The 24147-nt window shown below is 40.7% G+C and overlaps 1 protein-coding gene and 1 pseudogene across 17 annotated transcripts in view; one reads left to right on the top strand and one right to left on the bottom strand.

The window, feature by feature from the left end:
* LYRM4 (LYR motif containing 4) overlaps positions 1-24147 on the bottom strand; it is a 158431-nt gene that overhangs the window by 88247 nt on the left and 46037 nt on the right. Inside the window, exons 6-8 of one of the 17 annotated variants that reach the window (XR_012025532.1) lie at positions 18235-18326; positions 16542-16844; positions 9978-15821 (exon numbers count right to left, since the gene is read on the bottom strand). The exons of 12 other annotated variants lie outside the window; for them this stretch is intronic. Coding sequence is in view for 1 of the 5 variants with exons in the window: in XM_072814070.1 (XP_072670171.1) it covers positions 18288-18326 (39 nt within the window). In the remaining 4 variants the exon portion in view is untranslated. Of the gene's footprint in view, positions 1-9977; positions 15822-16541; positions 16845-18234; positions 18327-24147 lie in introns of those variants that run through there. 4 more of the 17 variants (XR_012025533.1, XR_012025535.1, XR_012025536.1 and 1 more) reach the window with 4 other exon arrangements.
* Positions 21141-24018, top strand: LOC140626060 (E3 SUMO-protein ligase PIAS2-like; annotated as a pseudogene).

Below are 24147 nucleotides of genomic sequence, written 5' to 3'. Positions count from 1 at the left end.
TGATTTTAATTTTAGGAACTTGTCTTAAGAAAAATGTCAGGGATGTACATAAAGATATTTTTGGCCATGTTGTCTGTAATAGGGGGAAAAATAAAAAGAAACCAAGTAAATTTCTACTTCTGGAGGACAGAATAAACAGATCATGGTAAGGCATAAAATGGAATCCTAGAAGCCATAAAAAAATCATGAGGTAAAGAGAACGGAATCACATGAGAACTATTCCCTATACCTTAGGTAAAAAGACGTTATAAACCCAGTGTGCAGTTATGATCCTCAGGGGGGTAGAGAGGCGAACCTGGTCTCCATTTGTGTTCATGCCAGTGGTCCATGTAGGTTGACTGATTATCACAGGCAATTCAAGGAATGATCTGAAGTCCTTCTGAGACCAGACTGACCCTAAGCCTGAGTGTAAAGAGTGGAGCCATGTGATTCTGGGAAGAATAGAGCTCTAAGACAAAACCTCAGAATGGGTTAGTAGGGGCCATCTCCATTGAAAACTGGGCTAGGGAAAGGAGTTTGTTGAACTGGGAGAATTAAGATAGATTAGTGAGAAATGTACCTGAACGTAATTTAGGTTTTTTCCTCATTAAAAATGGGCCCCTAGTGATCTGCAGAAGCAAACTCAGTGACAAGGGAATAAGAAAAATAAACAGTTTGCAACCACACAGTAAATAATTCAGGCAAGGTATGTTAATGGGTCTGAAAACCACTGGTGAAAGGTTGATGGGGTACAGGTTATTTATTTACTATTTATTTATTTATTTGAGAGAGAGAGAGAGAGAGAGAGAGAGCGCGCGCCTGAATTGGGGGGAGGAGCAGAGGGAGAGGGAGAAGCAAGCTTCATGCTGAGCAGGGACCCCAATGTAGGGCTTGACACCAGGACTCCAGAATCATGAGGGGCACAGGTTATTTATTAATTACAAACAGAAACAGGATGCTTATAATGGAAATATCTGGTCAACTCCAATCTAAGAAATGATGAGACTTAGCATAAACAAATAATGCTACAACCGGCACTAGGGGCCTCCTCACATGATGCAAAGGGAGAACATCATAGTACCAAAGCAGTGTTCCTGTCAAAGTGATTACTTGGAGTGTAATGAGAGAGAAAGAATCTCACACATTCATATTAGGGAACATTCTAGACTAAATATGTCAGTGTCATGAAATTGATCAAAAAAAGGCAGAAGAACTCTTCTCTGTTAAAGGAGACATAAGAAACATGACTACAAAATGCAATGCTTGATCCTTAAATGGATTCTGGATTAGGAAGAAAAAGACATTATAAAAGGTACTGTAGAACAATTGGAAAAATTTGAACTGCTTCATAGTATGTATTGATGTACGTATGGACTGCTCCATAGTATGTATCGATGTTCAATTTAGAAGTATGAAAATAGTATTGTGATAAATGTAGAAGAATGCTTATTCTAAAAAGATATACATTAATTTATATGGAGGTAGTTATTATGCCTGAAACCAATTTTCAAATCAGTTCAATGAAAAAAACAAACAAACAAAAGGAAAGGAAATAGATGAAGCAAACATGGCAAAAAATTATGCCAACATTGATAGAATTCAGTAAAGGGTAAAATGTTCATTCTTTTACATAAGTTGTTTAAGTACAAGTAAATAATTTCTTTAAAGAAGAAAACTATCCAGAAGAACATGCTACTTTTCATTCCAAGGAAACATGCTTGACATGCTGGTTTTAATAGCCCATAAACTATCCTAGGTTCCTACCACAGGTACTGGAGCAACGCACACTGAGTAGAGCACACATTTAGAAGAGGGAATCATAAACCTCTTCAAAGTTAAATTTGCAAAGCTCCCATACATGTTATCGGTAAATATCACAGGCATTATAAAATTAAGATGAGATTTTTATCATATAACAAAATGCTGGTGCTCCCTCCTGCAACATTAATAAACTAAGAAACCACTTCTAATCAAAATAAGAGAGCTAATGAAAGCCTGAAATTTAGAAAAGCAATGAATGAGTCTATCCTTCACTTCTTCAGAGACACAGTCTACTTCCTTGCTGAGTAGTATACTTGCCATAGGACCCTGTGAATGACTTTTAACATGCTGTCACTTTCAAAGGCAGATGACTAACAGTGAGGGTGTGCAGGGGGAGTTGGGCAAAGAGAAGTGCTAGGACAGGAAGGAGGGTCCCAAGGGCAGAGTCTGGCCGTGTCATACAATGATTCCCTCACCAGGTGAGCAGGGTTAGAAACGTGCAGACTTTTCTGAAAGTGTTCTGAAAAAGCCCTCCTCACAGAATCCCAAAGGTGACATGCAGCAAGGGTCTATTAGAAAAAAAAGTGAATGCAAACATTAAAGAAAATTCTGAGGTCCTAATTATTACTATACTGTTGGGACAATTAGACCTCTGTGCCTCCTGCATCCCCCTCTGCTTGTGAGGGGCTTGTCACAGTCCACGTGGGAGAGTGCTTTGTGGGAGGTGGGAGGTGCACTGCTGCTCTGTCCTGTGAGCAGATCAACTCTTTTCAGTGAATGTAGAGCTAAAACCCACAACAAGCCATAACCATAATGTATCCAATGTGTGTCTAGGCATAAAAGCTTAATCTTCATTTGCAGTTTGGTAGACACCATAATAAAAAGCATGGTGTCCTATAAGAGAAAGCCTAAAATGCAAGATCCTTGAACAAGAAAGTTAAAGGGTGGATATTACAAAAGAAACTTGGAGTGACTACACTTTCTCCTCCTGTTGAGTAATAAGCTCTATTTTAGCATCTACATGTATTACATGTGATTATTTCCCCATAAAACACTTTTAAAGAATGTCTTGCTAGCCTTATTAAGAGTCCTATTTCTGAAGACTCTTAAGTTATAGGTCATTAGTCACTCCCACTAAAGAAACGTGATGGTAGGGCAGGGCTGTTTGGCTCTTTCTAAAGCATGTCATCTTTACAGAGAAAGTAGAGAAAAATGGCTAGGAAGAGACTTAACATTAGCAGGCAGATTCTGTATGTAGGGCTTCTTTCTTCCCGTTTTGGTCTTTAAAAAAAGGCAGTGGGAAACTTAAGAGAATCAGGGAGAGGGAAATAAAGTAGATTTTGCCAGCTAGCCAGAAGTACTAAAAAGGCAAATTGAAGTTGTTCTCTATATTACCTAACAATCTAAGTAACAGGCTCCTCAAAATCTGTATATATGGTGTGGTTAGGAGGTAGAGGACAAAGGTAAGGAAATAGAAAAATGGACATACAGTAGCAAGGCACTTGTAACTTAGTTACCTAAGAATAATTGAAATGAATAATTTATGTTTAATTTTAGGGGCTTAAACAAAAATATGATGTGATAGTTTATTTTTTTAATTTTTTGATCTGATAGTTTAAAAGCATGTTAAACAGGGCATGGAAATTAATAGTGTGTGTTTATATGTACATATATACGAATACATGTATGTAGTATATGTAGATGTATATACAGAAAGAGATTTATTTTAAGGAACTGGCTCATGTGATTGATTATACAGGCTTAGCAAGTAGGGGGTAGGCCACCAGACTGGAGACTCAGAGAGAAGTTAGAGTTTGAGTCCAAAGACCATCTGCCGGCAGAACTCCTCCTTGCTCAGTGAGGGGTAGAGGGTGAAGAGGTGTCAGCTTTTTGTTCCACTTAGACCTGTGAGTGACTGGATGAGGCCCACATATCATAGGCAGTAATCTGCTTTACACAAAGCTCACCAATTTAAATGCTAATCTTATAAAAAAAAAAACCTTCATAGAAATATCTAGAATAATTGACCAAATATCTGGGCATCTTGGCTCAGCCAGGTTGACACATAAAGTTAACCATCATAAAACCCTATCTTTGGGATCTGAAAAGGAGTCATTCTATCACTTAGGAGTAGTAAATCAGATCCCAAGAAATACTTCTAAGGAAAGAAACAACAAACAAATTAGCTGCAAGGGCTAAAATAACAAATCTTAAGTTATGAAATAAGATAGAAATTCTCAGTGAAGTAGGAATAGAGGGAAACTTCCTCAACTTGATAAAGAAACCTAGAGCTAACATCATACTTAATAGTGAGGAAGTAGCTTTCCCACTAAGATCAGGAACAAGGCAAGGTTTTCTCCCTCACTACTCTTTTCGACACTGCACTGGAAGTCCTTGTTAATGCAATAAGGCAAGAAAAAGAAATAAAAGATCAGGAAGTAAGAAGTTATGAAGTAACACTAGATGTTGCATTTTATGTATTTGTTTTCACTCACTATCCTTGATCTTTACCAAAAACCAATGAACAAAACCCTCCCAAAACTAAGAGAAGCTATGAGATATCTATAATTTAGTAGGATCATTGTACTGATTCCATGTAATAATGGAATAACTAATGCACATGAAGTGAATTTATATTTATAAAGAGCTTCACATTTATCATTTCATTTGATTCTAAAAACTTTGTATGGCAGATAGGGCTGGTGTATTCATGATTGGTGGTGCCAGAGTTCAAATTCAGATCCTTTAACTCTAAATCATGTGCTTTTTACACCATGTGTGTGAATTTCTAGAGCATGCTCTTCTCTCCTGACATAATTAGATATTAAACTATGAATGCAATTCTTCACCAATGTGAAGTTCTGATTTGCATCTTTTCTACCTTCTAGGCCCATATCCCATGATAGGTAAACCAACAGAATCCAGGAAATCATAGAATACTCTAGAATTATGCTGTCCAATATGGTAGCCACTAGCTAAAACAGCCACATTTCAAGTGCTGAATCAACAGCAACATGCAGCTATTGGCTATTGTGTTAGAGTAAACATGCAATATTTCTATTAGCAGAGACAGTTCATAGGAAGACTTACAGATTAATCCATCATTTCATCCATTTCAGAGCAGAAAAGACTGAGACTTAGAAGTTATGTAACCTAACCAAGATCTCACAGCTCAACAGTGGAAATGTAGGTCTCTGAACCTCACGTCACTCTGAACCCCACGTCACTGCTTTTCATGCTATTGAAAAAGCTTTCCAGATGAAATCCAACAGATTCACATAAATCTTTATCAACCGATAGTTAGCAGAAAACTAATTTCTATGTATCATTCTTTTCCCAACTTTCCTTTTCAAGCTTCTAAATTTTCTCTCTGTTCCCTTTCTCCAAGAACCTTATACATTAATGGGAGTAAGGAACACAGACAGGAAATCACTGTTAACTGAGCACATATTTAACTATCTACTTTGTGCTGAAATTAGCCAGAGTTGTTTTTTGTTGACCACAACTAAGGATCCTGACTGCTGATATATGAGGATGGGGAGGGAGAGAACATGGAGACTGTCTCCCTAACTGAAATTTGCCTCTAATTAAAAGTCAACTTCATGCTCCTAATTTGGGGATTAGAAAAGAAATGTTACTTCCTCTGGTAAACTGAGAGCTCCTTGAAGCCCTGGCTCATTGCAGATTCCTAATGAATCTTGTTGAATGATACATTATTTGATAGGGTTCTGCCTTCGGGTTAAGAGTAGAGGATGGCAGTAGTAAGAAAAAATAGTCACAGTCCTTCTAGCAACATGAGAGACTGGTCAGCATTCACCTTGACACATGCTAAAATGTACTCCCTGGTATACTGCTAGTAATGAGCATCAGCTTTATAGTTCTTAGTTTTAAAATTTCTCTTCTCTGGCAAAATGATTAATTGCTAAGAGTTGTGGGTATAATCTCTAAAATGCTCTGTTCCCTCATCTCCAAAGTGGGTATAAGACCTATTTCATGGGCTCAAAGGAGGATTAAACGCAATAAAACCATTAACTCCCACAAAAACATTAAAAATTGTCATGATTGATTTTTAAGTTCTTCAGTAGAGGAGAAAGTATGACTAAATTTTCCATTCATGTGGAAAACTATTACCTTTAAAGTTGAAAATTATCCATAAGTGACCACATCAGAAAAAAGGGAAATATAAAAACACTGTTTCATTATTGCAATAGCTTCTGACTACAAAGCTCAGTCATTTTAGTAAAACTTACAGCAGCAGACTTCAAGCTTTTTAAGTCGTTTACCTCATTAGCAAAAGACGTTTATGCGTGCATTGTAATGTACATTTATATTTATTTAGACGTTATTCACATGTCCTCCTGCGCTATTAAAATTATGCACATTATAAAATATGTACCATAATACACATTAAAAAAATGAGATAAAAATTATCAGAAGTCCCGTATTTCCTTCTTGTACCTCACAGGATTGTCCTTGCATAATTGTCCCACCTCACCTCGATGATCCAGAGAATGACAGAGAGTTTTAAAGTAAAGCAATGTTAGAATTGATGTTTTAACCACTGGTTGCATTAAATCAACCTTACTTTGCAGAGGGATGTTAGAACATTATAAAAGCTCACAGTAGCAAGCCTCTCTCTCACGATAACCTCAGTTAGCCTGTGCCTGGCCATCTTCAGTGATTATAAGAGAAGGGCAGGGGTGGCAATGTCAGAAATAGTTCATTCAGGTGCTGAATGGCTGCTTTACTGATTGACATAGTAATTTTCTTTTTCTCTAATACAGAATATAAGCAGCATGAAGGCAGGGGCAGGGCCTAGATCTGTTTTGTTTATTGCTGGGTCCCACTGTCTAAAACAGTGTCTCATAAATAAGATTTGCATGATTAATGTATAAATGGTGAGTGGTTTTTTTTCTTCCTCACACCTAGTCTGGCTTTAAAATATAATAATAGTAACAGTGGCACTTTGCACACTTACTACGTGCTGAGCACCTTTATCAAAGGCACTTTTCACGTATTAACTCACTGAATCCTCACAACCACTTTATAATGTAGGTACTGTCAAAACTCTCATCTCAGCTCAGGTAAGTGGGACACACAGTGGTCAAGCGACTTGCCCAAGGGCAGGGGCTGGTGAGTGGCTGAGGGGTGATCTGCTGGGGCCACACTTGAAACGATGGCACAAAACACTTGAAACGATGGCACAACACCGCCCCTCAGCAGGTGATAGGGCTGCCCTACTTCTGCTGCCTGCATGCATAGAAGACAAGGTCTAATCTCCTTCATGGTAAGGGCCTTCGCATATAGGACAGACCTCCCAAGCCTTTCACATTCATCTTTTTTCTGAGCAAACATTCTAGAGTCTTCAAATGCCTAATAGATGATGTGGATTGTCCCTTGAAACCTGTGGGTCTCCCTCGACTTTGGGAATTTGGTCAGGTCTGTCCCTGAATAGTAAAGAACCTAGCCATGGACTCTGCAAGCCCTGGGTTTGAGTCCCAGCCTTGTGAAGCCACTGTTTGACTCTCCGTAAATAACTGCAGCTCACAAAGCCTCAGTTTCCTCTCCTGAAAAAATGAGCTGATAAGAGCTCTGTTTTTGCAGGAGTGCAAACTGTCCTTTTGTCCAAATTACTCTCCGAGGAACAGGCTTGGCACAGCACATCACTCGCAGGGGAGACACACCAGTATTCACTTGGACAGTAACACTGAACTTTATGGGAACGTATTGTACTTGGGAAATAGCTTTCTTCTCTTTTCATTGGAATGATTTAGCCCTTTAACTTAATTTTATATGGTAACACTGGGGACTCAATTCTCTCTGTCTCTTGCTACACTGTTCCTTCTTTCTCATAGGAAAAAAAGTCCTCATAAAAACAATTTATAATACATCAAAATATTGATAAACCTTAAAGCCTTAATGTCTGAAGATATCTGTGGGCATGATTTATTATAGAAGTTCCACTGTTTTAACTTGGCAATTAGGAAATATTGATAAATGCAAACACATTATTGATGTCAATTAAAAAAAAGCACAAGATTGATGAGCCTCCCAAAGTGCTTTGACACACACAGTTAGAGAGTAATGCCCATCAATACACATCTAACCACTATAAATGCCGAGGGAAATTAGGCTGCCAGGAAACAAAGGGTGCTTTCACATTAAAAGTGAGATTATATTTAAACAGATGAGCACCTAGTCCACAGGAATCTCTAACAGAACCTCAAGTAGTCCTACAGAGAAAACAGAATGCTTACTGGTGATCTGTGATAAGGGAGGCAAGGAAAGTATTCAAGAGGAGTCAAGGATTGCGATACACATTGGCTTAGCTAAAGGGTGAGCCAAGTACCTGAGTTGGTTAGACCTGATTATATAAGTGAATAGCATATACCAAGCCAGAACCTAAAGAAAAGGTAGTTTTTAGGGTAGTACCTCAGAACATATCTTAATATTCCCATGTACCCTATTGTAGAGGACCTGAAAAGAGTCTTAGACTGATTTTAAATGGATCACAGACACAGTCGAGGCTTAATTCTCTGTGCATGGAGGAGAGCAAGCACTAGAGCATGGGTTACCAAGAGAATGGAAGTACTGGGAACTCACAAAGGAAATGAGTTGAGGGGAAGGTAAGGTAACTCATTATTAAGTTTTGGTCATGATAGGTTTCAAGTGCTTATAAAATACCCAAGTATAAATATCTACTAGACTGAGGCCAACATTTACATGAAAGAGAGGACCAGATATGGAGTTTCAAGGAGTAAACGACATCAGATCTGTAAAGAATAAGGATATAAAAAAGATATACTGACTTAGTGGTCTATGCTTTTCAGACAGCAGTTGAATTTCTGTAGGAATTCAGGTAAAGTTAAGAAAAAAATCAACCAACAGTAGAAGAGTTATTGAGGCACTACGAAGGCAAAGCACATCACCCAGGTCATCTGGGAAGTTCATCTCTTCAATCCAAGCTCAGGGAGGGCCTGATAGCATTCTCATCCAGAGCTGCTGATCATCTGAATCAACCCCTCCTACCCAATGCACACTGCCAAGCCATACCTAACTCTTATATACACTCTAAAATCCATGAGGGCTTAAACTGTTTCTCAGGGAACTGAAGTTTAGATGTAGAGAAGGACTGGCCTGAAGTTCATGTGGACAAAATAAATACATAAAAATTAAAACGAATCTTAACCTTCCCTTGAATATCCCAAGAGCAACTAGGTCAACATTAGCTTTCCGATCTAAATCTGATTGTTTTATGTATAAAAGGTACACCATACTACCTCCCAGACACTGGGATTGCTAGAAGTGTTTGCAAGAATGTGGCAAAATCAGAACCCTTACACAATGCTGACCGGTAATGTACAATGGAGCACTTACTTTGGAAAACAGGCTGGCATTCCTCAGAAGGTGAAACAGAGTTACCATGTGACCCAGCAATTCCACTCCTAGGTATATACCCAAGAGAAATGAAAACATACATCTACACTAAAATTTGTACACAAGTATTCATAGCAGCATCATTGATAATAGCAAAAAAGCAGAAATGGCCCAAATGTTCATCTTAGAGAGAAAATGTGATATAGTCATACAATGCTATTAAAAAGGAATGAAGTATCAATACATACTATGAATGGATGAAACTTGCAAACATTATGCTAAATGGGAGAAGCCAGTCACAAAAATAAATTCCATTTATATGAATGTCCAGAGTAGGGGAAAATCCATAGAGACATAAAGGAGATGGGTGGTTTCCAAGTGCTGGAGAGAGTGGGTTGGGGAGAAATTGGGTCACTGATGATGTGTATGATGTTTCTTTCTGGGGTGATGAGAACGTTCTAAAAATGACTGTAGTGATGGTCACACAACTCTGTGAATATACTAAAAGCCACTGAATTGTATAGTTTAGAGGGTGAATTTTATATGTGACTTCTGTCTCAATAAAGCTGTTATTTTTTTAAAGATTTACTTAGTAGAGAGAGAGAGAGCATGAGCTCATGGGATGATTGGAGAGGGAGAGTGTGTGCAAGACAGATAGAGGGAATCTCAAGCAGCTCCCCCACTGATTGTGGAGCCTGATGAGGGGCTCGACCTTATGATCGTGACCTGATCATGACCTGAGTTGAAATCAAGAGTTGGATGCTTAACTGACTGAGTCACCCAGGTGCTCCCCATTCCTTTAAAAAAGATTTATTTATTTATTTATTTATTTATTTATTTATTTGAGAGAGAGAGAGAGTCAATAAAGCTGTTATTTAAAGAAAAAAGGCATACACTGAACGTTCTAGCAAGTTAAGGAACACATGATCTAGTGAAATCTATACAATACTGGCCTTCACTAGTAAAGAACAGATTGAACTGCCAGATTTCATCAAAAAGTTTCATCAATGGGCTGAGTCTTGATTGGTTCTGGAGTTGAGAAAAACCAGACTAGGAAATTTCCAGACAACCGCCTGAGAAAAATTTGGTGCACCAGCAAGCCAACTCACCCCAATTTAAGCCCTGATAATCCAGTTCCTTTGAGTGCTAGAACATTTGGCCCTGGTGCATTAGCATTTGTCACTGGGCTGGCTCCCAAAATCTGCTGCCCTGTTATGCTTCCACTGGTCTCCTTGCTGTTCCCATGGTGATCTATCCGAGAGTAGATGCTGAGGACAACTTGTGCATCTGAGGTCTGTGGAGTTTCAAACAGACCAAAGTAAAGAGCACACTCATATCAACTATCTTGAAAGCCTGAACAAATTTTACAAGTATCTTTCTTGGAATATAACTCTATTACTCTTCTTTTTTCCCCCTATCTATTTCCCCCGAAAGCAGAGCAGGTGCATGCATGACTTCCTGAATAATTTTACCTGCACTTGGAATATGGCTGCTATGAAGGTATAAACTGCAGATACTCCTATCACCAGGGTTTATGTGACAAGCAGAAATGCAGGATGGATGAACTATAATTTATATGAGCAGCACACCCACAGTTGCACTAAGAAATATCCTCCAAAGAGTGTTAAATAACTTCTCCCTGAGATGAAGATGGCATTCCTGAGAAGATGTCTCTTCTATTCTTTCGACATTAAGCCGTTATTCCACTTGGTTGTTAAGAATATTGTCTAGTGATAGCAGCCGAACCCCAGAGCTTCACCAGGAGCATGCATGCTATCTTTCTTGATGGGAACACATGAGATTTCCAGTTGTAATAAGAGAGTTTCATTGTTCAATATATAAGAGAACTTAGAGTCTGAATCCGTAAAAGTGCAACAGAACAAAAATTATCCCTGCAACAAAGGTTAATTTAGAGAGATGCAGAGATCAGTAATTACAAACATTAAAGACAACTTGCTGGCCTTCTGGAGAACAGGCACTCTGTGCAGGGTGACATGTTTGGTTGGGGAGGGTGGAGAGTGGACGCCTGTTCAGGGGCTCAGTATCAATCCTAGTTCTCAACCTTGGCTGCACATTGAAATCACCTGGGGAGCTTTAACATGGCTGATGCCCGAGTTCTACCGCCAGAGTTTCTAATTCTATTGGCCTGGAGTGGCCTGGTCAGAGGGATTTGTGAAAGCACAAGGTGGTTCTAATGCACAACCAAGATTGAGAACCATGAACAGAAGGGGCAAAGTCCTGTTTTTGAAGATCCTACTGATGATCAGAAAGCCTTTGGTCCCCAGTAATACAGTTAAAATATAAAGCTGAGTTGAACTAAATTCCATGTGTACTACAACATAGAGGCACAAAACATGTTAAGATGAAAACTTTCTTCATCTTGGGGAAACATATCATTGTTGTTTTGAGACTGATTACAATTTTTCTTTCCAAACATTACAAAATGTTTAGATCATGGAAAACTTCACACTTGTGTATGGTTTCAAGTGTTTGAGGTGAGTTAGTAAATAACACAGGTATTTGATATGGAAAGTGCTAGTCTTCATTTAGCTTCCTTTTACTATCAAGGAAGGGCTTTAAGCAACCTGGCAAACCTTGGTAATGTATTCCTAAGAGATCCTTCTTGTTTGCATACATGCATGGACAGGCATTCGCCTTCCTCCTCAAGAAGACCTAAACTTTAGATCCTTGACAGTGGTCTGGAAATATACCATAGCCTCGAATGGCCATCCACTTGGGGAGTGCATGGTGCAGGAGGGTTAATTTGCTCATGCCACACACCATCCCTCTTCTCTGAGTGAATCATTTCACTGGTCAGACTTAATCCCTGTTCAGCCTTCTGCTCAGCTCTGGGTCAGGCCTCTGGTTTACCTTCTGAGCTAATGCTTGCTGCCTCCAGAGGGAAAAATCTGTTTCAAATCCTGCCAGCAGTAAGGCTCGAAGAGCTCCAAGGGCTCAGGGTTGCTCACCTCATTCTCTTTGTATGTACCCGAGGACGAGGGCATGGAGATTTAAGAGTCAGAGGCCTGAGTCACAGGCCTGTGGGCACTTTCCCCAGAGACACACTCCTTGATATTGAGCACCCACTGGCTTTTTGTTGAAAGGGGCTGTCAAGGCTATAGAAGTATATTTAAATCAAATTTTTATAAAATTCATTTTATTAAAATGCAGTGAAAGATCCTACTCTCTGGCAACATGGGATGGCGATAAGAGACCTCAGCTCAAATCCTGCCTTCAACCACTACTGGCTAAGGAGTCTCCCTCTCCTTAAAACCTCTCTCTGTGTGTTGGTTTCCTCACTTGTAAAATGAGGACATGCTGTGGAGCAGTTGTAAATGAAATGATCCATGCCTGCAGCATGTAGCATAGAGGAAGAGATAATGAAATGTTAACCGCCCCTAGTCTCCATAGTCAGTGAATAACCATAACCACAATTAGTTTTTGTAAGTGTTCAGTCAACCTCTAGTTATATTTTCTTGGTAATCTGAATTTTCTTTTCTTTTAAAAAAAGATTTATCAATCAATCAATCAATCAATCAATCAAAAGCAAGAATGCACAAGCAGGGGGAGGGGCAGAGGGAAATAATCCTCAAGCAAACTCCCCAGTGACCGTGGAGCTGGACATGGGACATGGGGCTTGATCCCATGATCCTGAGATCACAACCTGAGCTGAAACCAAAGAGTCGGACACTTAACCGACTGAGCCACCTAGCAGCTCTGGAAACCTGAATTTTCATAATGGATTTGTTTAAACAAAGAATCCTGGCAAGAACTGACTTTTGACCTTCCTACATTTCTGGGCATGTCTGAATTCACATAAAATGAGTTCTCCCAAAGGATAAAAGTGAGTAAATCATAATGTATTAGGACCTTTGTGTTTATAACATCTGTATTCCAACTTGATCAGAGGGCAAGGGGAATCCCAGCTCATTTTGCAGTTCTTGGTTCCCTGGACTTGCCTTTGATTGCCACCTATCACGGACATACTGATTTCCCAGCTTCCAATCTGCTCACACATAAACAGAAGGAACATCCACCTTATGCCATCCCAAGAGGCTACCAAATGAAGATGTAGGCCGTGGAAGGAGAATGCAGACCAACTTAGCAGTCTTTTTCACTCATATATTCAGACAAGAATGACTTGCTCTAATAGGCCTCTCCAAAGCAGGTAACCCCGACTCTCTTTATGCCCCCCCCAAATATGAATAGATTGTCCTAAGTTTGTATGTATGTCAGGACCATCATCTGTTTCAAAGAGAGAGCTATTATAATTGGTTATGGTTCTAATTATTGTTCCATGGTATGGATTAAAATTTTGTTAGCTCAGGTAAGGCCTTTTGCTTTGTTGATAAAAGTTATTCCATAAATAGAGTGAATGACACTGAGCCACTACTATTCAAGCATATATAATTCAGTCCTTTAGAATTAAAGCATATAACTTTTTTTTTTTTTTTTTTTTTGAGACAGAGAGAGAATGTGACCAAGCAGGGGAGGGCCAAAGGAAGAGGGAGAGAGAGAATCTTAAGCAGGCTCCATGCCCAGTGCAGAGACCATTGGGGGCTCGACCTCATGACCCTGAGATTACGAGCTGAGTTGAAATTAGGAGTCAGACGTGTAACGGACTGAGACAGTCAGGTGCCCCGAAGCATGTAATTCATTCAGCAATATTTCCAAGCATTATCAGTGTGTAAGGCACTGTGGTTAAATGTGAGGATAGACAAAGATCTTGACCTCAGGGAGACAAGGAAAAAAAACCATATTGAATGAAGAAACCACTCATGCGACTCTCATGCCTTGTCCACCTCTACAAAGGCATGTGTTCGAACATGTACACCTGAAGTCTATCAGTCATCTGTCATCACAAAACAAGTTCCTCAAATACTGACCATTCTTCGCCCTCTCTGCCTCGACTTTGGTGGCTCATTCCAGTGGACACTCAATAATGCTTAGGAATAAATACAGATTGTCTGAGATGAGCATTACAGAGAGCTAAGGGAAATTTCACCCACGCTCTGCGAAGACACGACGCGATCAGACACTGTTCTCTGTGTACGGGTGTGGATAAAAAGACGCAAGTCCTTCTAGCTGTAGAGTGTGCTCTGCTTGCTAGGCCCAGTAAGAACTCCTGGCTCTGCCTTCCCATCTTCTGAATTTGAGGACATCTGTATTTATTCAAATTAAGGCACCCCCAGTTTTCACTTCCAAACACCAACTGGCCCTTCTTACTTTCCTGTAGCCTTTCCTTCATGTCCCTGCCTGGCGGTCTGTGATGTGATGGGAACATCTAAAATAAGAAGGTAGGAATATGTGGACTGAATTTCCCTTTTGCCCTCCTAGTTCCATTTGGTGGATATGCTTTTATCAGCATGTGATAAATATTTCATACGGAAACTGTCATTTGGAATCTAGTCTTTGCAGCTTCACTGAAACCACTGAAAAGCATTTTGGAAAGTCAGACCTATCTTACAACAAGTACCATATGCCAAGAAGCCTGCAGATGAGCAAAGCCTCTGGAGTCGCCATGGAGAAGATTGGAGAACAGAGCTGCCTGAAAGAGGGGCCGGCCGCCGTTCCCTTTCTGCACATTTAGAGATCTGAAACCAAACTGCGACATGGCTCCATCATTTTAGCGCTTGAGATTTTAAAAGTATGGAGAAAACCAAGCTGAAGTACCCACATGGCTGCCAATTATCTTTCATTTCCTGAACATTCACCATGAACCAGGGACTGTGCTGCATGCTTTACAAACACATTTCTCTGTCTTCTCACGTCCCGACAAGGCGGGAACAGGAGGTCCACAGAAAGTCATTTTCCTAAGTTCATAGAGCTAGGGAGTGATGGCCAGGATTTGAAACCACTCCTGACTCCCTGGTCCTGTGCCCCTCATGCCTCCTAGTGGGGTAAGAAAATAGGAACCCGGTTTAATAGCTTTGTTTCATACTGTTGGAATTCACCTCACTGGGTCAGCTTTTGTTTTCAGCTTATTTTGGCAGAGCCAATACACTAATTTCCAGAAGAAATTCTGGCTCCAGTCTGGTATGGAAGGTAGCCACATCCTCAGGGAAAGCAGGGTGTATAGTTTGAGGGCTGAGTGCTGGCTACAAAAGGTTGTTAACTCTACTGACTGGTGAGTGGCTCTGCTGATGGTAGAGGGTGTTGGCCCACGTGATCTCCTTTTGCAGTCACCAAGATGCTAAGAAGGCTTCCGGTGAGAAAGGCCAAGTCTGCTGCTCTTGTCCTGAGTCTGGGGCACAGCCTGGGCTACAGTTTCAGTTTAAAATTCTGCCTTCTGTGTCTTCCCACCAAGCTACCGTGACTCTGTGAAGGATTAATGGAGGGCTTACGATACCTACAAGGCACTGAGGGCACCACGGTGAGCCCTGCCTCTGGAAGGTCAGAGGCTAAGGGCCGACGTGACATACTAATATGCCGCTGCAATGCCATGTAATTAATGCTGCAGATCACACTTCAGTGCACTGGTGGCCTGGCACACAAGATTTCAGCAGGCAAGAAAGAAGGAGGAAGGTCATTCAAGGCCTTCCGGGGGGGGGGGGGGAGCTGGTGAACGCAGAAAGGTGTTCTCTAGGCTCCTGTGTGCCTGGTGCGGTGCTGGTCCATTGGACACGGCAGGCGAAGCCCTCAAGGATCCTGCAATCCGGCCGAAGGGAGACTCAGCTGCTTCCAGTCGTGAAGCGACTGCGGTGCTGCATGGGCAGGACACAAAGCCGGACTGTCAGGGGGACTGGCCCTGCAGGGCACACAAGCAGGAGCAAGCTATCTTCCTAACACATCCCTGAACTGCCCAGTACAGAAGGGAGCGCTCAGGGTCTTGTAGGGAAAAATGGGCTCAGTTCTAAAACACGTTTCATTAGAAAAATACTCAGTACCATGGAAAACACAGACAGCTATACAGACCTCTGCAGACTTTCCGTAATAGCGGAGGAACTGAAAAAAACAAAACATGAAGTGTGGCAGTGCTCAGAACCTTGCTCAAAGCAAGGGGGAACATCTGACTTTGCTCTTTTTACCGGTTTCCCCTTCCCCAGCCCACTCCTTCTTAAAGGCCTGCTGGGTCCCCGTGAAGAAAACCTCTTTAGTAAGGGGGAGGTATTTACGATCTGTCACCTGTCCGAAAAGGCAAGGTTGTGCAAGGTTCACAGGCCCCCTGATGTCACCAGGATTTGGTAACAGTCCCGCCATCACTAGGTAGTAAAAGCTTTTACAAAGTATAGCCAAAGGGTTTTCTCGAACCAGCCCGCTGCTGCGGCCGGCGACAAGGAAGGAAGGTTACATAACTCAGCCTTACATAACCCATTTACTGCCCCCTCCCCCCCAACAAAACATGCTGTCTGCAAGCTCAGGGCAGTTCGGCTTTCTTTCTAAAGTCAATTCAGTAAACAGAGGAGGTCAGTGCCATAACTCACCCTGGTCAAACTCCGACACTCCCAGGTGTGTTTCTGGGGCCTAACGATCACCACCAATTATTTTCTGAATCAGAAACTGTCCTGAGTGAGGGAGACATCAGAGCGTCATGGAGCAGCCCCCTCCGGAGTCCCAGGAGGAAGCTGGTAGGAGAGGACTGCCTGCCCACCGGCAGGGGTTGGGAGCAGACCCCAAATGTGCCGGCTGCCGGGCCACCCAGCTTCAGTGCCTGGGTTTAATGGGCTCCAGGGCACGTTCATCTCTGTGTCGGCGGTTACAGAGTGCACTCAGTGCTATCAGATAACCTGTAGAAAGAAATCCCAAGTGCGATCTCAACCAGGCAGTTAAACTTAGGTTTGTTAAATACGGTAGATTCATATACAAATGCTTGTGCTCCGGGGGATCTGCGAAACCAATGCACCCAAGGCCTTAGATTTTACAGGTGAGGCTTAACAGGTCATGGACTCTCTGGTGATGCTACTGCTAATTTCTGACAGACTAAGGGGGAAATCCACGTGGCCTCAGAGTTGGTGCTACTTTCACTGCATTAAAGAGTCAAGATAGGTGGGGAGAAGAGAAGTTAAGCTACGTGAACTGGAGATATTTGAAGAAAAGGAAAATATTTAAAATACTGATTTAATTGTGCACTAGCATTAACTGAATAAAACTAAGCCACATCTTAGAGAATTTTTAGAACCTTTTGATTACTTATAATGGACCAATTTCATGACATGACAGCCTTAATTGCCAGACTAGGTAAGAGAAAATTTCTGACACATTGTTTGGCTTTGGTATTCCAAAAACAGAGCAGGTACAAAACTAACAACTTCAGGATGGTATTCTTTTGCCTTTAGTAGAAAAATTGAACGATGATAACATTTTAAGAGAAAATAACTAACATAACCAAGGCCAGAGAGCTACTGGATAAGTGTTAGGATTTCAGTTTAGGTGTTTCCTGCTCAAAATCTCTTCTCTTGGCTACCACTCTTATTATGTCTCTGCATAAAACAACATGGGTTTTTTAGACTCACATATAATTAGGAGGTATCTTTCCAATAGCACCAGTGAATCTATCCTTCATACATATATACAGATGAAACGCATCAAGTTTGAAAAAATCCAATGCAGATGTCAAGTGCTCAGGAAACAAGTGTATTTTCTCATACACAACCTGGGCATGGGAGATCATTGGCTCCCTGCCACCTCCAAGGATGTGACAGAGAAACACAAACATAAACGGGCTGAGCCCCTTCCACTGCCCTGCCTAGAAGGGCAGGGACGTTGTTTCTCTGTCATCTTAGGAGAAGATCTTCTGCATAAGCATGACTGAAATTAACTTTGATTACTTGAAAGGACAAGCCAAGCAGCAAGGCATCAAAAGGTTTTCAGTGAAGGGCACTTCGGTGATAGCTTGTCAGGGAGAGCACAATTGGAGTTGCGACCTTCAGATCTATGGGGAAATTCTGAGCAAACACTTCTTAAATAAGGTGGCTGAACTTTAACATTTTCAGACTGTGATTTCTATATTTTTTTTCTTTTGAAGGCAGTGAGAGAGAGTGAGAGCAAGAGTGAGAGAAAGAGGGAGGAGATAGAGTTTTTTTTTGAGAAATGATAAAGGAAATCAGCTCCTAGGGATAAACTATTCATATGTTACCTTCTAATATGAATTCTAAATGAGCAATTAGAAAAGGATACCTGCATCTTGCCTTCTTCTCTCTTCTCCAATGTCTTATTTACTCCTGTTGAGATCAGACCACCCACAGTTTGGTATCTCTTCTAAGAACTGGCTAAAAAGTGAGAATAGAGACTAACCACTCTAATTGTGTGTCCTTGGTGAGTTATTCAAACACCCAAAGTCTGAATTTCCTCATCTAACACATGAGGAAAACAGTATCTTTCTCACAAAGCCGCTGTCAGAAGCTGAGACATGTTCAAAGGGCTTAGTCTGTAGTGTCAGTGCATAAAGAGGACACAATGAACCAACACATCATCATCATCATCATCATCATCATCATCATCACCACCACCACCACCACCAGCATCACCTTTCTCAATAGTCATCAATAAAATCTTCTCTTTACACATGCGGTAAATCAGGCAAAAAAATAATGACCCCAAGATCATGTCGTTCCTATCAGAGCTCAGATGATAATGTCCACCTCTTGCCTATGAGATCGATGTCCTTTTTGCTCTAGAGTGGATGGTATCTACTTCCATTTTAGATGCTTCAGCAACAAAAATAGTTCCTTGAGGAATTCAAGAGTGTAAAGCTCTAGGAGGTTAGATGGGAGAAGGATAATAAAAGTTCCTAAATGAAACCCCTGCAAAGCTTTCTACAAATAGCATTACTGTTGCCTTCCTCATGAGGTCTTCTGAACATGTAAATATGAAAAAGAACTATTATTGTATATGAAAAATACGGAGGTGGGATAGGCTTTAGAGAAAATGGAATCTTCTTTTGTACATGTCAGCCTTGGAGGAGTCAAGCAAATTTAATGCACAATCTCCACCTGAGAGGCATTTCTTCAGAAGGAATGCCAACTGTGGGAATAGTACTGCCCTAGACTCAAAGATTTACTGGAATTTCTAGAAAATGCAGAGAAGGAGGAAATTAGTTTAAATTCTTGTACGAAGAAGTCTTTTTTATAGCTGCAGAGGAACTATATATTGAACAGACTGAAAAAAAAAATGAATGCCATACACAGGCCAAGCTATAAAAGTAATCAACTCTTCTCATTTGACAGGGCGTTGGGGAATCTTTCATTCATATTGAAGGAATTCAGATATCCAAAAGATACAGGGTTCACTCAGGGGGCAATTCTGGTCACTGTATATAAATTCATGTTGATTTCCTGAGGATTTTTATTGAAGTCCAAGACAGAGTGCTTAAATCTCCTTTGCTTCTGACTGCTTTATTAGCTTTTAAATATGTAGATTGATCTTTTGATCTAATTTTAGTTGATCGATACAGGCACAGGGGAAAGTATTGCTGGGGTACCCTATTAGAGTCCATATATTTCTGTTCTATTAAATGAACAAATAGGTGTGATCTAGAATGAAGATGAAAGTTTTGTCTCCCAAGAGTCCAAATGAGAAAGACCTCCAAAGTTCGGATGGACTTCAAAATTCTATTCCCAACTCTGCCTGCAAAGAGCTTACAAAGTCAATTCATAAGAACATGGCACAGAGTGGGTGCTTGGTAAATATCTAGGGAAAGAAGCTGTGGGCATGGAATTACAAATACATAGTGTCATTTGATTTATCTAACAGATTGTCTTTCATGCAGCTGAGAAGCCAGCCAGGGACCAGGGAGAAGGCAAATCAAGAAGAAACTAGTATTAACATCATGGTGGGGCTTGAGGAAAGCATTTTAATCTTTTTTCCTGACTATCAAGTTATCATATTATTGCTCTTGAATTGCTATTTAATTTTCTTTGAGAGAAAAAGTTTTGCTCAGAGATATACTCTAGTATTGGGGACGTATGTTCTATTAGAAAGGAAGGTTAACAGCAGCGGTGCTAGCAACATTAATAAAATAATTCAATTTTCTGACCTTCCTTGTAGCAGAAAGGTTAGACAAAGAGAAGTTTCTGAAATTTATGATGGCATAAATACACAGCTGGCTTACAGCTTCGCTCATCTATAGCCTAAACTCTGTTAAGATCTTAGTAAAAATTGGTCAAGGAAAGCTGAGCATAGAGTAGTTCACTAAAAAATGTATCAGTTAAGTTTCTGCAAATAAAGAAAGGGACAGATATCTATGTGAAATGTTAAACCATGGGATTTTAGACTTGGAAGTAGCCTTAGGAATAATCCTTTGATTTTACAGATGAGAAACTGAAGGCTCACAACTATAAATCCACTTGTTGAAGCTTCAAAGGACTGAAGCCTTCTGCACTTAAATATCAATGTCTTAAAAGCATTTAATTTTATTTTTTGCAATTAAGAAAAAATTGATGACTAGCTATAATTCTTCTTTGGGGGGCAGCAGAGATATTTTTTTATGGTGGAAAAAAGCCCCTTAAAATTAGCCATCTTAACCATTTTTAAGTGTACAGTTCAGTAATCCTAAGTACACTCACATTCTTGAGAAACTGATCCTCAGAATTCTTTCAACCTGCAAAACTGCAACTCTGTACCCATATAGCAATAACTCCAGGCATCCATCATCTTTCAGCTCCTGGTAACCCCCACATATAATCTCTCCTTTTGTGACTGGCTTATTTCATTTGCATGATGCCCTCAAGGTTCATCCTAGCTGTAGCATGTGTCAGAAATTCCACCTTTTTAAAGCTAATATTCCATTGTATGCATATCTTGCATTTTGTTTATCTGTTGATGTACAGTGGGACTTTGAGTTGCTTATACCTTTTGGCTATTATGAATAGTATATAATTCTTTTCATGTATTTTCAATGACCCTGATATAGGAGTTGACTTTCCTTTACTCCATCAAAACAACTGCCAGGTAAATTTTAGAGAGTCCCCCAAATTATCAAAATGGTACACTCTAAATGCATACACAAAAAGAGATGCACAGTGTGCTACTACTCTTCCTCCAAAGGATCTAAAACAATCCTACCTTTTCACAGGCTGCGAACCATGGGTAAGCTATTACTTTTAATTCAGTTTTAACCACCATTTAGGGCATTGGAATCAATGTGGCGGTGACTGACAGTGAGAGAAAAGACAGACATCGTTCACGAGCTTCTCATTTCACAACCAGCGCACTAAAAAAGTTATTGGTGGACATTTCTTTTGAATGGCCATTTAAAGACTAAACCATAAACTAGCAAACAAAAGTAAAAAAAAATCGGTTTGGGAGACTCATCTATCACCATCCAAAATGCCAATAAACTGGACAATTACTTTACTTTTAGTGACCTACAAATAAAGTAATTTAGTGCAAGCCGAGAAAGGCTAGAAATGCTCACACATATGCACAGTCAGGTTAACAAAAATGCAGGCTACCTATGTAGTATCAACTTCTTTCCTACTATTTTTAATGGCTGCATGGAGTCTGCTCTTAATTGCTCACACCTGTAGTTTCATAACCCTGAGTCTGATACATCCATTATTTGAACTGTTACCTTATTAAAGACCCTAGCTGGGGAGGTGGCGGGGGAGGAGGGAGGGGGGAGAAGGCCTCCTCAGCCATTCACATGGCAGGCGGGGCCACTGCAGCCATATGGCCAGTGGTGCCCAGCGCAGGATGGTGCTGGAGGCCTCATGGTTGGTGGTGTGAGGGGTGCTGTGGCGGCAGTGCCTGCAGATTTCCAGTTCAGAATGGTGTACCATTTTCCTTCCCTACTGGCAATGTATGTGCAGTCATCTAGCTTCTCCGCATCCTCACCTGCATTTCAGTGTTATCTCTGGATACCCATGGCCTCTTGAAGGGCTTTCTGGTTTATTCATAATCAAATCACTGGTTTTAATTTGTTTGTTTATTGGTTTGAAGATTTATTTGTTTATTTCAGAGAGAGAAGTGAGAGAGAATATGCACCTGAGCAGGGGGGAGGGGAAGAGGGAGCAGGAGAGGAGAAGCAGACTTGCTGCTGAGGGAGAGCCCCAGTGAGGCTCTTATCCCACAAACCTTAGATCATCCCCAGCCCAAACCAAGAATCCGAAGCTCAACTGACTGAGCCATCCAGGAGCCTCTCACAGGTTTTAATTTGCATGGTAGCTCGTCACCTGAAGAACCTGACATGGCCATGGCTTGACTCCACTGGTTGCCTTCCACCTCAAGGATACCTCACTCATGATTCCTCCCCTGTTGGTTCTGTGCTGCTTCAAGATACAGGTTGGAGATGCAGCAGCCATCTCCAATTCTTCCCGTCCAATGTGCCCTTTTACTATGTCCCTGTTGTTCTCATCAAGCCCATGAATTTAGCTGAAAGCAGTATTCAACAATTTCAAGAGAAGTTTTTATTTTTGTTCTGATACCTTAACGAGTTAGAGAGAGAGATGCATATCCAGAAATTTTATTTTATTTTTCCAGGTGGTAGGAGAGATTATATAGTCCAAGTTTGGCTGGGACTTTGCCTGGCAGAGACAAGTCGCTCTTAAGAACAAAACTAACCCAACCGTCTATGTATGAAAGTAAATGCGAAGCCATTTCCTTTGCCTGGCTATGCATCACCACCTAAAAATGGGATTGAACATAAATACATCTTTAGTTGGATTATCTTCAGCTGTGCCAAATCAGATTTCCATTTCTTAGGCATGAGAAATTGGGAAGAATTACTCCATGTCTGTATATGTTGTATGAGTTCACATCAGCCACGTCATTACAAAGACTAAAAATGAAGGTATTAGAAATCTTGGTCATCCTGAAAAATTAATTAAAGAAAAAATTTTTCTTAAAGATTATCTATCTATCTATCTATCTATCTATCTATCTATCTATCTATTTATGAGAGATAGAGAGAGAGAGAGAAAGAGAGAGAGAGAGAGAGACACAGGCAGAGGGAGAAGCAGGCTCCATGCAGGGAGCCCGATGTGGGACTTGATCCTGGGGTCCCAGGATCACGCCCCGGGCGGAAGGCAGGCACTAAACTGCCGAGCCATCCAGGGATCCCCAATTAAAGAAAAACTTAACTGCAGCTCCGGATAGTCAAATTCCTTCAGATATCCTTGATGTGCCCTTTAAGGAAAATAAATGAGGCCGACAATCCCATGCTATGCAGTGCCTTATACACATCTATAGTGTTTTGATGCTGCCCTTTGTCTGCAAATGAATGAGAAGCCTGCTTGGATTTGTCTTGTGTGTGACAAAAAAGCTGCCTATGAAAAGTCTATTTTTAGATGGGCTTTTTACAGAAATTCTCAATGACTGTTCTGATGTGTAGGAGATCACATTCCAAGAAGATGGTTCTTGATATCCAAAGAGACAGAAGAAAGAAGCTATGAAAGTATCTGGCAATCATGTAACAAAATGAAACTTTCAAGTGTCTTCATAAGCCTTCTTCAGGGACTGTAGCCAATGAGGCAAGCAAGAAGAAAGTGATGTTACTGACCTAACACTCAAGAGCTCTTCCCAGAAAGAGGAAGACCCTCTTGCCAACAGAAAATGCATCTTGATGTCAGAAACACAAAACAGTTGAACTAAGGGAGTATCAGTCATGTTTCATCTGGGGGCCCAGTGATCAGTTGATCCCACTGTTATCCTACCTTCATTAACAGACTGTTCGGTACCATCCCACCACACACAAATGTAAAGGACGTCATCAGATCTGTGAGGTTTGGATTTTCTTCTTCTTATTCCACTTGATCCCTAGTACTGTTCTCTTATTGGATAGTCCTATTGGATATTGGTTTTGGATAGTCTCACCTCATCCTTAACAGGCAAGAGTACATCTGTTCCCACCACTAGCCTCCATGAAAACAGTACTCATGTTAGTTCAACCAGCAGCAGAGTGACACAGGGGTTATCCCCAGCAGTGGCAGCACCATTCCTGACATCATCTCCTCATTGGATTAAAGGAGGACTCACTTGATTCTGGGAGTCATTCATTAAAACTGCTCTTTTTGGGTCTCTTTCTGTGGAAGCTTTTTTTTTTTTTTAAACAATTACTTTGATATTTATTAAAACATCAAATGGACAAGAACC

The sequence above is a fragment of the Canis lupus genome, chromosome 37, assembly GCF_048164855.1.
Source record: "Canis lupus baileyi chromosome 37, mCanLup2.hap1, whole genome shotgun sequence".
In the NCBI taxonomy this organism is placed as follows: Eukaryota; Metazoa; Chordata; class Mammalia; order Carnivora; family Canidae; genus Canis; species Canis lupus.
Note: the sequence above shows the minus strand (reverse complement) of the source record. Positions and strands in the feature narration are given on the sequence as shown.